General features: G+C 57.0%; 1 protein-coding gene across 1 annotated transcript in view; it reads left to right on the top strand.

The window, feature by feature from the left end:
• The window catches only part of AGBL1 (AGBL carboxypeptidase 1), a 472,681-nt gene that overhangs the window by 63,358 nt on the left and 395,237 nt on the right, over window positions 1–14,086 (top strand). Inside the window, exons 9-12 of the mRNA XM_040969772.1 lie at window positions 7,117–7,282; window positions 8,114–8,178; window positions 12,104–12,220; window positions 13,057–13,628. Of these exons, the coding sequence (XP_040825706.1) occupies window positions 7,117–7,282; window positions 8,114–8,178; window positions 12,104–12,220; window positions 13,057–13,628 (920 nt within the window). The remainder of the gene's footprint in view (window positions 1–7,116; window positions 7,283–8,113; window positions 8,179–12,103; window positions 12,221–13,056; window positions 13,629–14,086) is intronic.

The following is a 14,086-nucleotide window of genomic DNA, read 5'->3' as shown; positions in this document are numbered from 1 at the left end:
GTGGGTGACAGCCTCACGCTGACTGGTGTCCCCACTGCTCCTCCAGCAAGTCTTCAGCCTGGTAGATGACATGTTCTCCCAGAGGAGCTTCTAGAGTGGAGAGAGGCCTGGTGTCTGACAGGCTGCTGAGAAGCTACTCATTCTGGTGAAAGGCTGATACCTTCAACCCAGGGGCTCCTCATGCGGGTTGGGGTGCACGCCATGGGTGGGCTCAGCTTGAAGAGGGCTGGGGCTCCTGGGTGGCTCGCCCAGAGTCCCTGGATCCGGCAGTATCATTATAGTCGCTTTTCGTGACTTAGGAGGATGATGATGACGCCACCAAGGCTCTAGCAGCACCAGCAGTGAGAGGAGGAGGAGGAGGAAGGTGAACCGGGGGGTGGGCAGGTGGAGGAAGGAGAGGAGGAGGAGGGGGAGGAGGGAGAGGAGGAAGGTGAGCCGGGGGGAATGAGCAGGAAGAGGAAGGAGAGGAAGAGGAGGAGACCCTCCTCGTGGCTGAGCTCACTGTGGCTGAGGCTAGCCCAGCGATGTGCGAGTTCTGACTCTTGACACTAAAGTGTTTAAAGTGAGTTCATCTCACAGTCTCTGCAGTGAAGACACAAGGCATAGAGAGACAGAGAGAGAGAGAGAGACCGAGAGAGACCGAGAGAGGGAGGGAGGGACACAGAGAAAGACTGAGAGAGTCCACACCGTCAGCAGCCGTGGTGCCCACCACACACCCCCGTGCCCACCACACACCCCGGTGCCCACCACACACCCCGGTGCCCACCACACACCCCAGTGCCCACCGCACACCCCCGTGCCCACCGCACACCCCGGTGCCCACCACACACCCCGGTGCCCACCACACACCCCAGTGCCCACCGCACACCCCTGTGCCCACCGCACACCCCGGTGCCCACCGCACACCCCGGTCCCCACCGCACACCCCGGTGCCCACCACACACCCCGGTGCCCACCGCACACCCCGGTCCCCACCACACACCCCGGTGCCCACCACACACCCTGGTGCCCTGGTGGGGGATGCCATTGCCAGGAAAAGAGTTCTACATGTAGAATATCAGAACTGAGGGAAAGCCTGCAGTAAAGCAGTGATAGCAAGGCTGGCGGTGTGGGGAGATGGGACAAGCTATGTTAGTGCTGCTTTGAGTCTCAGCTGCTCTGCTTGGGAAGCAGCTTCCTGTTGATGCCGCTTGAAGTCCTCCGCATCCACGTGGGAGACCCGGATGGAGCTCGTGGCTCCTAGCTTCAACATGGCCGTGTCCCAGCTCTGTTACACCCAGCGGGGGAGTGAAGCAGCCTATGGAAGCTTCCCCTCTGTCTCTCTGTGACCGCAAGTGATACAGAGACCCTGAAAACCAGCAGAGAAAGTGGAAAAAATTGGGGCTGCTCCTATCCCACAGGTGTCCTCTGTGGCTCCCAGCACTGGGGCCTGGGCCTGCTCCTGGAACGCACGCATCCTCCGTGGCCCCCAGCACCAGGAGCCTGGGCCTGCTCCTGACCCACAGGTGTCCTCCGTGGCTCCCAGCACTGGGGCCTGGGCCTGCTCCTGACCCACAGGTGTCCTCCGTGGCTCCCAGCACCAGGGGCTGGCCAGCACAGGCCCGAGTGTGACTGCCAGGCAGCTGTCTGGGGACTAGTGCCACACCTTGGAAGCCCCCGCTCTCTGCAAAGCCATGCTCTACTATTTCTGCAGTCTTCTGGAGATGAGACCGTTGTGCTGTGGCAGACACTGCCGACACTGAAGACTATCAAAGCAGTCACTCTGAGGGTTCCTTTCTGGGCCGCTCCAACTAGAATCAGAACAACTCATGACACCATCACTCCATCCACATAAAAAACAAAAACAAAACAAAACAAAAAAGCCTCTAAAGGGCCTGGCGTGATAGCGTAGTGGTTAAAGTCCTCGCCTCGCACACGCCAGGATCTAATATGGGCGCCGGTTCTAATCCTGCCAGCTCCGCTTCCCATCCAGCTCCCTGCTTGTGGCCTGGGAAAGCAGTCGAGGACGGCCCAAAGTCTTGGACCCTGCACCCACGTTGGAGACCCGGGAGAGGCTCCGAGCTCCTGGCTTTGGATTGGCACAGCATCGGCTGTTGCAGCCACTTGGGGAGTGAATCAACGGATGGAAGATCTTCCTATCTGTTTCTCCTCCACTCCGTATCTGACTTTGCAATTAAAATGAAAGTAATACATTCTGTCTACAATATCTAAAGATTTAAATATTTATGAATAATTTAACCAAAGAAGTGAGGAATTTCTGCAGTGAGAATTATGAAACACCAGATAAAGGAATCAACAAGGAAAAGTTTCTCCTTGTTCAAGGACTCGAAGTGATACTGTTAGAACATCTGTATCACCTGAAGCAATCTGTGGATTCAATGCAGTTCCTATCAGAGTGCCAGGGACATTCCTCCTAGAATTAGAAAAACCAATCCCGAGATTCCCCAAACTCCCCAAATTCCCAAAACTCACGTGGGTCCACGGAGTGCCCGGAATGGCTGAAGTGAGCCTGAGCAGACCAGTGTGAAGCTGGAGGCGTCACAGTGCTTGAGTTAAAGCACACCAAAAGCTATAGGAATTAAAACATCATGACACTGGCATAAAAATCACACCTACATCAACGGAAGAGAATGGAGCCCAGAAATTGGACCAAGTGCATGAAACCCACTAAGTTTTAACACAAGTGCCAGACACACATTTTTAAATGCTATTCTTTTCAATAAATGATACTGACAAAATTAGATACATGTATATTCATAAGTATGTATATAGGAAGGAAACTAGATCCCTACCTGTTGCTGTATATAAAATAAACTCAGGTTAGGCCAGAGAGCTCAGTGTAAGTCTGGCAGCTACGAAGTCACGTCTGAGAAACACTTCAAGACACTGATGTGGCGATGATTTCTTGGATAAGACCACAGCAGAGCAGGCAAGAAAAACAAAGCTAGACAAATGGGACTATGCCAAGCGCACAAGCAAAGCAAACAATCAACAGAGTGGAGAGACATCTAATGGATTGATATCCAGACTACATCAGGAACTCAAAATGTATCAACAGCACAAAACCTCAACAGCAAAGAAGCAGCCCATTTATTTAGGAAACGGGCAAAGGACCTGAGCAGATGTTTCTCAGGAGAACTGCACATGACCAACAATCACATGGAAAGACCTTGATGTCCCTGTCCAGCAGGAGATGCAAACCCCAAACCCAACGAGGCCCAGACGGCTGCCATCAACAAGACAGAGTGACCAACGCTGTGGGGAGAGCCCGTGGGGAGAGGGTGACTCCCGAACACTGCAGGTGGGGATGGAAGTCAGCATAGCTGCCGTGGGAACTGGCGTGCAGAGACAAGCAGAGACAGAGCGGCAGGGCTGTATCTTGGGATGCAGCTATTGCTCCGCTGGGAATGTGTTCCTAAAAGGCGTGAGCTGATGGTATTGAAGACATGCTGTCCACACCATGTTTACAGCAGCTCTCACTGCTCACAATGGCTAAGATACTGAACCGATGGAGCTGTCCGTCTACTGATGACTGCACACAGATATGCGATGGGATGTTATTTGACTACAGAAAGAGTAAAATTCTGCCATTTGCAGCCAAATGGCTGGAGCTAGGGAACATCGTGTTGAGTGAAATAAGCCAGACAAAGAGTGACAAATGCTACATGTTCCGTCGTGTGTGTGAGAGCCAATGTTTTAAAAAGCATGTGGAGGATTGGGTGTGAATCGGTCTGGAGGCTGGGGGCGGGGGTGGTGGGGTACGGGCACTTTGTGTTACTGCCTCAAATTGCTGCTTTGTGAGTTTAAAACTTTCCTGAACTTGTTAAAAAATGCACTGTTCCATTTCTGCAGTCGTTTATGATGCAATCACGGGCGTCCCAGGCATGAGCTGGCTGGGAAGGAACCGTGGGTCCTCCCACGGCACTGGCTTTTCCCAGGGCCCAGCCTCTCTCCAGGAGCCCACGTCTTGTTTTCTGGGTCCCATCTTCCCACACAGACTGGATGTGAGGGTATGGAGGATGTGGGGGATCCTGCTGGAGGAAAAAGAGTGAGGACTGAATGTGAGGTTGAGAGAAAACTCTTGTCAGGATGGCCAGACAGGGGGAGGTGGCCATCGTGTGTGGGTGTGAGATGGTCGGCATGGAGACCACTCCTCAGAGTGCAGCAGCTCAGGAGATGCAGGACACTGGGTTTGAGAACCACCTGGGGAGTGTGTGAAGATGGGTTACAGCATGACTCGGCCGGTCTGGGAGCTCCAACATGTCCTTGGACACTGTCAGCTTTGCGGATCTGGAGGCCCCCCCTTGATGCTTGCTTAGGTCATGGCCACAGTCTCTGTGACTGGGGGTGGTGGGGAGGAGTGGAGGTGGTGTGTTGGCCAGTGACTGCTGCACTGTCCGTCTGTGGGGGAAGGAGTGAGCCCTAAGGGCAATGTGGCCAACCTGGAGGGCAGGCAGGTCTGGAATGGTTTCTTGGCCACTCAGCAGTGTGCACGCCTCCTGCTTCTGCAGCTGTGAGGGGCTGGGTCTCAGAGGGGGTGGTGTGAGGATGGTGGTGGAGGAGGGAGTCACCTTCTCTGGGATCTTCAGGTCATGCAGGGAAGCAGGGTTGGGGTAGTGACCATCCGTACAGGTGGCACGTGGGCTGTGAGAGTGGAGCTGGCAGAGCTGTGTGGGGAAAAAGAGCATCTCTCAGCTGCCAGGGGAGGACTTAGCCTGTTTGCCTCAGGTTGGGAGGACACCTTCTCTGCTGTGCATCCTTCTGGGGCCTTCCAGGTCATGGCTGGGTGGACCAGGGGGCAAGAGAAGCAGTGTGGATGTGGCGGGCCAGCCAGGCATCCTGCAGTGGCAGGTGCGGGGAGAGAAGGGCAAGGTGGGCTGGAATGTTGCACAAAGGGGGCATTTCCACAGGGGACAGTGCCACATGAAAAGCCTTGTCGGGTTCACAGTCATGAAGACCTGAGGGCAGGGCCCTAAGCTGGCCCAGTGCTTCTGGGACCTTTGGTGTGTTATCTAAGTGGATGCCAGTGGAGAGTGTTTATGGAGAGCAAAGAGGTCCCTTCTGGCAACAGGAGTCCAGAGAGCCGCTGGGGTCCACTGTCCCTCCCCAGATGGTGCTCTTCGCCTCACCCTGCCCCACATCTGCCACCACCCCTCATGTCTGCACCCTGGGGCTCCAGCATCCAGCCTGTGAGCCTCTCTGAGTGAACCACACCCAGAGCAGAGCAGAGGCAGCACAGGGAGGGGTGGGGGATAGAGGGGAGTAGGCGCTCAGATGGGAGATGCCCATGACATTGAAGAGTTAACAACAGAGCAAGAAGTCCAGGACTTGGATCAGAAGCTCCGCTCTGACCTCTTGCTTCATGATCGTGAGAGTGTAGCCAGGACTCTGCCCTGGATGGCCATGGCCTCCTCAGCTCTAGTCCAGACTCCTTTGGGGTTTCATCAGCTTGATGTCCCCCACTGGCTCCCACTGCTCACCTGCCCAGCTTGTTCCTCCTCTAGCCCGTTTGAGTCACACAGCCCGAGAGAGAGGTGCTGTCCTCATACCCCAAGACGAGGATGCCAAGGCACAGAGAGGGGAGCTTGCATTTCCTGTTCAGCCCAGGATGGGTGCTGTATGCACTCCAGGCTTACCCAGGCAGGCTGGAAGAGGAGTATCTACTATCCCAGAGGACCGGGCGTTTCATCAGGTGCATTGCTGGGTGTGGTAGGACAGGAAGCCCCAGAATCTGACTCTTGGTCCCTACTCTGGGACCTCTGTGGAGTGAGTCCTGTTTATTAGTGACACCATACAGGGGCCGAGGCTAGCTGTGCAGGCTCCTGACAATGTGTCGGGGTGCTGGCCTGCCCCAGCCTGCACCATACCTGCCCTTAGCTGACAAACAAATCTACGGGCCCAGTCAACCTGAACCAAGGGTCACCTCTTGGCTCATGGATATTCCTACCAGACCGGGTGATTAGCACCTCCCGTGCTGTGGTGTCTAGCTTTCACATCCCATCCCACACCCCACAGGCTGAGGTCCTATTCTCCCAGCTTCAACCCACACAGAAAAGCCGAGATCATGTTTGATAGCAGTGGCTGTGACTATTGTCTGATACCGGCCACCAGCCTCCCTCTTCTTCCTCCTCTGCCCTCACTCTGCTTGCCTTTCCCAGTACTAAACACCAGGGGCTGTTTGGCCCGGCCAGAGGTTGAAGCAGCTTGGCACACTCTGCTCGGGCCACTTCAAGCTGTGTGCTCTGCGGCTGGCTGGCTGTGTTCACACTCACACTTGGGTGTGCTCAGTCTTGGCTGCCTGGAAGTGGCTTCTCCAGGCTTTGTCTCTTGTTCCTTCCGTGTCCCTGTGATGTGTGCCTGGAGGCGTCCCGTGCGGCCGAGTTCCAGTACCCCCAGCCGCACCTGGCCTCTGCGGGAATAGCGTCCCCGAGGCTTGCCCTGCTGAACCTGCAGTGGCAGCCATTCAGCCACAGAGCGCTTACTGACGGAGTGCTGCCCACCTACACCCAGCTCTCGCTCTCGATTTAGTAAGCCTGTTCTTACATTTTTCACAGTGTCAGGAAAGAAGGGTCTTGTCATGTTCCGTTAGTGTCAAACGCTCCACGTGCAAGCCCTGTCTTCCTGTGCTTTGGGCAGGCACCCAGAGGGAGCAGTGCTGTGCGTGTTGAGACAAAGGCAGGCCATTTCAGTGAAGTGCCTGGGACTCGGTCTGCTCTTTGGAGCTCATGTTTTATCTTTTTGCCTTGATGTCTTCTCTTCACATAGCAGCTGAGAGAGGGAAGCAAGGCTGCATCTCTGCACCTGTGCACTCCGTAACTTGGGCGGAATTCACTTGGGCACGTGGGCGACTGAAGCGAGATGCCTACCCCGCGGTCCTGGACAATGTCTTACTTCATGGGCGTCCTCCTTGAAATAATTTTGAGTCTATTTTCAGCCTAAATGTATTCCAGTCCCATATGAGCTGTGAAAGAGAAAGAAAATGTGGATTGTAGAGTAGACAGAATTGTGCATTACAACGGGCAGTCTGCGTGTAACTCCTTGCCTGAGCTACCTGCCTGTTGCAGTGAGAGGTGTGCACCTGCCCAGGGGTGTCTGACACCGTCTCTCCTTGCCTAGAAACACCTGAATGACAGCAGCATGGAGCCCGTGGTCTCGGCCATGCTTCAGATCCTGCGACAGTGCTGCCCGAGGAGCCCCCTGCCCCTGGCCACAGCCAGTTGTGCCTACACAGCCCTGGTACCGGGGAGTGCTGCCCCGACCCCTCCCCGGGTGGTAACTGACGGTGAGAGGAGTGGGCTGCCGTCAGCTTTGTGGTGAGCCTGTGCGTTTGGGCAGCGAGTAGAGGAATGTGGATAAAACTAGAATCTGTCATCTCACTAGCCAACCACAATTTTCTAATCAGCTAATTATGGCTATGGATGAAAAAGCTGTTTTTCATAAACAAGGTGAGCAAACACGAGCTCCCTCGTTTAGTCACTAATTATCAGCAGTCTCCACTTTGCCTAGAAGCTCGTGAAGGCCTGCCTGGTCATCTGTGCTGCTCACAGCTCCGCCCGACAGCTTGTGGAATTTGTTTACCCCAAAGGTGCGATGGGGAGCTCCTGCTTGCCGGCCGCCCTGTGCTGCGCTCAGGGTTCCTAGTCTGCAGGAAGGCCTTTTCCTCCCATTCTTCAAGTGCTTCTGGCCTTGTCTCGCCCACACCACCCCACAGGTGTCGCTGCACCAAGAGGCACTTTCTGAGTCGCCTCCTTCACTTCCAGGGGAGGGCCCAGGCCAGGTGGTCTCTAAGTCACAACATGGCCGGTCTGCATGTCCTCTAAGCTGGGCTGACCTTCCTTAGGTGGGTGGACACTTGCTAACTGTGCCTGTGTTCTGCTTTGCTTGACACTGACTTTGCGTTCACGGGGGACGGGGGTCAGATGTGGTGATGTGGTGTCCCCCATCTGTGGGCACATCATATAACACACGCCAGCCAGCTTGTGTGTGTGTGTGGACACCGTGCAGTCACAGGTGGGCCTGCTCTGAGAGGGGTCGGTGCTAACTGCCGTGGGGTGAGGTCTAGGTCCCCAGCAAAGGGGACACCTCACCCACTGCAGCTCTTCTCTCTGCCCAGGGGATTTTGAAGATGATGGTGATGAAGAGCTGGATGAGGACTTGGATCCTGAAGAGGGGAAAGAGGTGGGTGTGTGTGCCCTTGCTCTGCCCTCAGGCCTGTGTGAGCCCGAGGGCTTGCTGCAGTGCTGCCGCGCAGGGACAGGGCCACCGGTCAGTGCTGCCACGCAGGGACAGGGCCACCGGCGCGCCCAGGGGTCACTTGGTTGTGGTGAAGACAGAGCTCTCTGTGACTGGACTCATTCACAGGCGGTCAGAGCGGTCCGTCTGAGGGAAGGCGGCTGTGGCAGTGGGAGGGTTTATCCAGGAACTTTCCTGTGTTCGGCACAGCCCTGCTGTGCGGGACCACTCCACTGGAGCCTGGGGCCAGGGCCAGCGTCCTCCCTCGCCTCCTCTGACATACACGACACACATCTGGCCGCCAGGGTGGCCTAGGCAGCAGGGCAGAGGTCAGCCAAGTATCTGTCGGTCAGGTAGCCATTGTTTGGGCTGTGTGGATGATTTGGTCCCAGCTGTGTGCTTGCTGTGGCTTTGGAGCAGGCACAGGCAGCAAGTCACGATGTGCCTGGGTCCTAAAAGTAGCAAGGTGACAGACTGGAGCAGTGGGGGGTTCCAGCCTCGGTGTTCTGACATCTAGCCTTGGTAATTCAGCTGGTAGTCACTGCCTGTGCCTTGCAGAACATGCGGCAGCCTTGCTGGCCTCCACTCACCAGACACTAGCACTGCCTTGCCCCATGTCACGAACCAAAACCACCTGCTGGAGTTGAGAAAATCCGCTATAGCTCCACAGGGATGATGTGCTGTCTGCGAGCTGTCTTTTGTTTCTCCTGGTGATGGTGGACATGGCAAGTTTCTTCTAGTTAGGGTTCCTTCATTCTGGCCCTCACTAACCCTACAAATGCCACCTTTAGTGACATTGCTAGGGAAGACCGTTCAGTTCACACCATCTCTCTCCCTCCTCCGACTTCCTTCCCTTCCTCCCCCTTCCTCCCCCTCCCCTCCCCCTTGCTGTCTCTCTCCCTCTCTCCATCCAGACAGAAAGCACACTGGTGGTCTCTGAGGCCCTCGGTGCCCTGCTGCTGATGGTAGCACATGCAGGGATGGACCCCTGGCCTCATGTCTAGCTTGAGGCTGCTATTGACAGCCTGGTGTTCTCGGGGTTTTGTTGATAAATAGAATCATTCTCAAAGCCATCAGTAGCAAATTGGCTCTTGGCTGGGGCCGGGCAGTGCAGGCGCAGGGAGTGTGTGTGGAGCGGCAGGAGCAGCGTTGGTGGCTGCGTCATTCATCACTGCCATTGCCCGTGCTCCTGCCTGCTGCTGGACGGCGGGACGTCTGACACGGGTCAGGCACCTCTTGTGTCTGATGCAGAAGCCAGACTCACGGGCATGTCTGGCCTTGCCAGTGGGAGGGAGGGCTTTCTGGGTCCCCACCCCACAGGGGGCGGCCCATGAGTGAGGTCTGGAGAGTGTTCACCCTCAGCCTGGAGCCACAGGGAGGCTGTGCGCTCCGTGTGTGTGTGTGTGTGATGAGGAGGAAGACGGAGGTGTGGCTGGCTCAGGCCTGGGCTCTGGGTGCCGCAAGGGCAGGAGCCTGCTGTACTGCCCTTGTGACCCCGGCAGTGCCAGCTGCCCGAAACTTGGACAGCTTGAAGCTGGCTGAGTTTGGTTTCTGGTCACAGGGCTGACTCAGGTCTTTTACCGTGGCTTCCTCGAAAGTTGCTAGGCGCTCATGGGGACCCGGACACTGGGAGGGGACTTGTGGCTGCACAAGGCCTTGGAGAAGCACTGAGCTCTTGACCGTGACTGGCAGTTCCAGTGAGAGAGGTGCTGTGGACAGAAGTGGGGTGGGTGTGGGTGCTCTCCAGGGAGACATCAGATGTGGATAAAATAAAGGTGAGATACCCCAGGTGCTTTCACACCCACTCTCCCAGCCCTCTCACCCAGGCACTGTGGTGGGCGAGGCCCGCATGCAGTATGCTGTTGCTGGGCAGGGTCACTCCTCACAAAGCCAGTGACCCCAGGCCCTGCCTTCAGTGTGGCTCCAGTGGGAGTCCCTGCCTCCCCAGGGGGTGGACTCCAGTCTCCAGCAGGGGGCTGCCTCGCCCCAGGGGCCCAGGCAGGGTGTGCCATGTGGGCGTTGAGGTGAAGGGGTCCTGGTGTGTGAGGGCACAGACACAGGCTTGTCCCCAGAGGAGTGGGAGCGATGCACAGGGCGATTGCGGTTGGAGGCAAACCTGCTGAGTGCACAGAGCTGGGTGGCCAGAAGTCACCTCTGTGACAGGGACATACTTGACTATTGTCCACAGCTGTGCCTGGGGCCCTTGGGAGCCTGGCTGGCCGACACTGGTGGTGGCTGCCACTTGCCAACGGCACTCTGAGGCTGTGTGTCACCTTGCCATGCATGGAGTGGGTCTGCCTGTGACCCACAGGGTCCACCATGCCTTCAGCTCCGGGCAGGGAGCATGGTCTTACTTGCGGGCAGACACACTCCTGCTAGTGGCTGCCTGGTTGTATTTTCAGTGGGAGCACCCGGGCCGTGGCAGGGCCGCAGTTGAGAGCTGGGGCAGGCAGGAGATGACTGGGACAGGAGGTGGCTGTGGAATGCGGGACACCCTTCCCGCAGCAGGACCCTTACCCTGACGTTGGAGGAGCATGGTGGAAGGGGGATGGGTCAGGAGTGTGAGCATTGGTTTTCCACGTTCATTTGCTGCAGCCCTTCAGTACTGCTGGGCTTTTCCTTGCGAACCAAATATACTTGTTAAAGACACAGGGGCGGCTTCTCCCCGCTTCTGTTGGAGAGACCTGCTGTGAGATGTGGAGGTGAAGGGATCCCTCGTGTCTCTCTGCAAGACCACAGCATTGGGCAGGGCGGGGCATCAGCGTCTGTGTAGGGCTGTGGGGAAACGCTGGCCTGGCAGAAAGGCAGCCCGGCCCTGTGAGCACCAGAGCCATGGTCCTGGGTCTGCCGGGAGGAAGGGGAGGGCAGAGGTGAGCAGGGTGCCTCCCGCCTCTCCTGAGACCTCGCCTTCCTGGCCCTCTGCTTCCTGTGGGCGGACGGAAGCCGCTCCTCTGCTGAGGGTTCCTTCTGTTGGGTGCTGCGTGGCTGGTTGTCAGAGATCTTTGTCAGGATGTGTCCTCCCCAGAGAGGCTGTCTCAGGCACCGTTCTGCAGCTCCTGAGCCCCAGGTTCAGCTGCCAGCATCCTGTCCAGGGCTCTGGTCTGCACGGGGCGGGACCCCTTCTTTGCCCATCATGTGGAGCCATGGGCGTGTGTCTGTTCATTGTCCATCGCCTTGGAGAGACCCTGGTCATAGCAAGTGCTTGCCGACTGTGTGTAGGAAGAGTAGAGGCCCTCTAAGAGGTGCGTGCACCCGCAGCCGAGGTGATGTCAGGGCGAGTGGTGCGGGGTCACCTGCTGTCCTGCTGTATGTGCTGTTGCAGTTTATGCAGTCCACCTCACCTGACGTGGAGCATTCCCTACACGTGATGTGGGCTCATAAATGTTGAGTAGCTTCTCTCCCTCCTTTTTTAAAAAGAACTATTTATTTTTAATTGAAAGGAAGATATACAGAGAGAAGGTGAGACAGAATGATCTTCCATTGCTGGTTCATTCCCCAGATAGCCACAATGAGCAGAGATGAGTTGATCTGAAGCCTGGATCCGGGAGCTTCCTCTGGGTCTCCCACGTAGGTGCAGGGCCACCCTTCTCTACTTTCCCAAGCCACAGCAAGCAGCTCGATGGGAAGTGGGAGCAGCTGGGACATGAAGCAGCACCGTATGCCAGTGCTTAAAGGTGGAGAAGTTGCCAGTTGAGCCACGGCGCTGGCCTTTCCTCTTTTGTTTGAAAAGTATCTTGCAGGTCGGAGCCCTGCCGATAGAGTTGTGCTGTGTTTGGGAGGCAAGGAGCTGCTTCCCGAGGCCCTGAGGCAGCACCACACTTCTCTGGCTGCTCCCGTGACTGCCGTGTGCCGCTTGGCTGTCCCATTGCAGGACGATGACCTGGACACAGACGTAGGCAAACCGAGTTCCAATCCTGGCTGTGACTGGCCTGAAGAGGAGCTGGCGCGATATGAGGCCATGTGTCCCGAGCTCTCCTGCAGCTTCGAGGTAGGCGTGGGCTGTGGCCTCTCTTCTTGCTGGGCTCTGCCGTGCTCTCTGCAGAAGCTGCAGGCCACGTTGATGGAAAGCCTGGTTCCATCCCCTGACCTTCTGGGGTGGGATGCTTCTGAGGCTCTCTGAAAAACAGCCAGAAAGGAGAAGGAGATAGCCAGCTGGGGTGCCAGCAAAGCCCTGCCATCTGATGCCCCACACCAAAAAGGGGCCCAAAGCCTGGGCAGGTGTTGTAACTTGTAATCTGCTGGGCCAGGAATCTGGTCCCAGTGCTGGAAAAGCAGACCAAAACCCAGTGACTTCGTGGTTCCCTGGCCAGCGTGGGACACTGTACTGGTGGCTTTCTGGTGGTGGCCTGGTAAGGGTGGGACAGGGCCTGGCTGCTGCTGCAGTTGTAATTGGCACCAGGACTCAAGAGCTGCCTGTGGGTTTTCCTAAGTCGGAAGCTTGGCTGCACTCCAGGGTCTGAGCCGCAGGGAGCAGGGAGTGAATCTACTCCATTGCCCTCTGGAGAACATGGTCTACACGATCCGAGTCTCGGTAACTGGAACTTCAGTTCACAAGGAAGGGCTTTTAACAGTCAAACTCAGCGGCACTTAAGAGGCCCCGCAGTGGGTCACTGTGAAGCCCCTGTAAATGAGGGGGATCAACTAGCTTGTAAATTCATCAGGCTCCGCTATGCTGCACAGGAATGTGCTGGGCCCACCCCGGCCCTCCCTAGGCCCGCTCGGCATGGGCCTCTATGATTCTGTCATCGAGTTGACCCCTAAAGGGTGGTGTCTCTTGGCTAGCCTTGAACAAACCTTGCGTTCTTCTCCATTTTAACCCTAAAGGAGCTGGAGCCCCGATGTGGAGGTGCGGCGAACTCGCGAGAGGCCTGCTGTGCCAATCCCCAGCACATTCCGAGTGCTGCCGCTGCCACACAGTGTGGCTTGGGTCAGGACCCAGAGGCCCAGGAGCAAGAATGCAGAAGCACTGGGCACGCTTCCCTCCTGAGCATGGTGAAGACGGCGAGGGCTGCTGTGCCCCTGGGCGTCCGGAGAAGGGCGAGGAGCCCTCGCCCAGGTGGACCAGGCGATGGCCTTGGGGTAGACTCACCTGGAAAGGAAAGCCCTTGCGTCCAGGCCTCCCCTGGAGAGCATGCGTGGGATGTGGAGGCCATCTCCTGCCCAAGGCTGGACGCCTCCTGGGACAGTCTTCCCGGACGGCCTGCACACCCACTGGCAGAGCTGCTGGAGCTGCACCCCCAGCACGCCCCTTTCCACGACCCCCGCCTGTATGTGGCCAAAGCAAAAGGAACCAGATCTGTGGTGGCCTTGGAGAGAGTGGCCTTTCCTGACCTCTGGGGACACGGTCCACCTCCCTCTGCCCAGCCCATGTTGGAACGCACACGTGGAGTGCAAAGGTGATGGTGCCACTGGCGGGCAAGCCCGGGCTTCTCTTTTCATTTCTGAGGGTAGAGGGTTTGCTGTTTGCAGGGCTGTGAGCACTAGTCAGGAGCCAGCTCAGGCCCTTGGGGAGATTGGCCAAAAGCACAAGTTAGCCATTTCAGGGTCAAGAGTGGGTGGCAGCAGGCGTGTCTCCCTTCTGAGAGTCCTTAGAGAGCCACCGTCCTTATGCCCACTGCAAGCCACCAATTTTGGGGGAGGTGATGTGATGTGTCCCCCATACCCAAACCCATCCTCAGAAGGAGCTTTGAGAGAGCCAGGGGCTGACCCCGGGGGCTGCATTCTTGTTTGCTTTAACCCGCCCCGGCCTCTTGCTAGCAGAGAGGGGTCGGGTCCTTCCACCCCGCCAGCCTAGCTCGTAGATCTTGGCTTGGTTTAGAGAACCAGGTGGAGCTGGGAGAGATGGTTGATTCCC

This window comes from Ochotona curzoniae, unplaced genomic scaffold, assembly GCF_017591425.1.
Source record: "Ochotona curzoniae isolate NIBS_2020 unplaced genomic scaffold, NIBS_Ocur_1.0 scaffold_4701, whole genome shotgun sequence".
Classification (NCBI taxonomy): domain Eukaryota; kingdom Metazoa; phylum Chordata; class Mammalia; order Lagomorpha; family Ochotonidae; genus Ochotona; species Ochotona curzoniae.
Note: the sequence above shows the minus strand (reverse complement) of the source record. Positions and strands in the feature narration are given on the sequence as shown.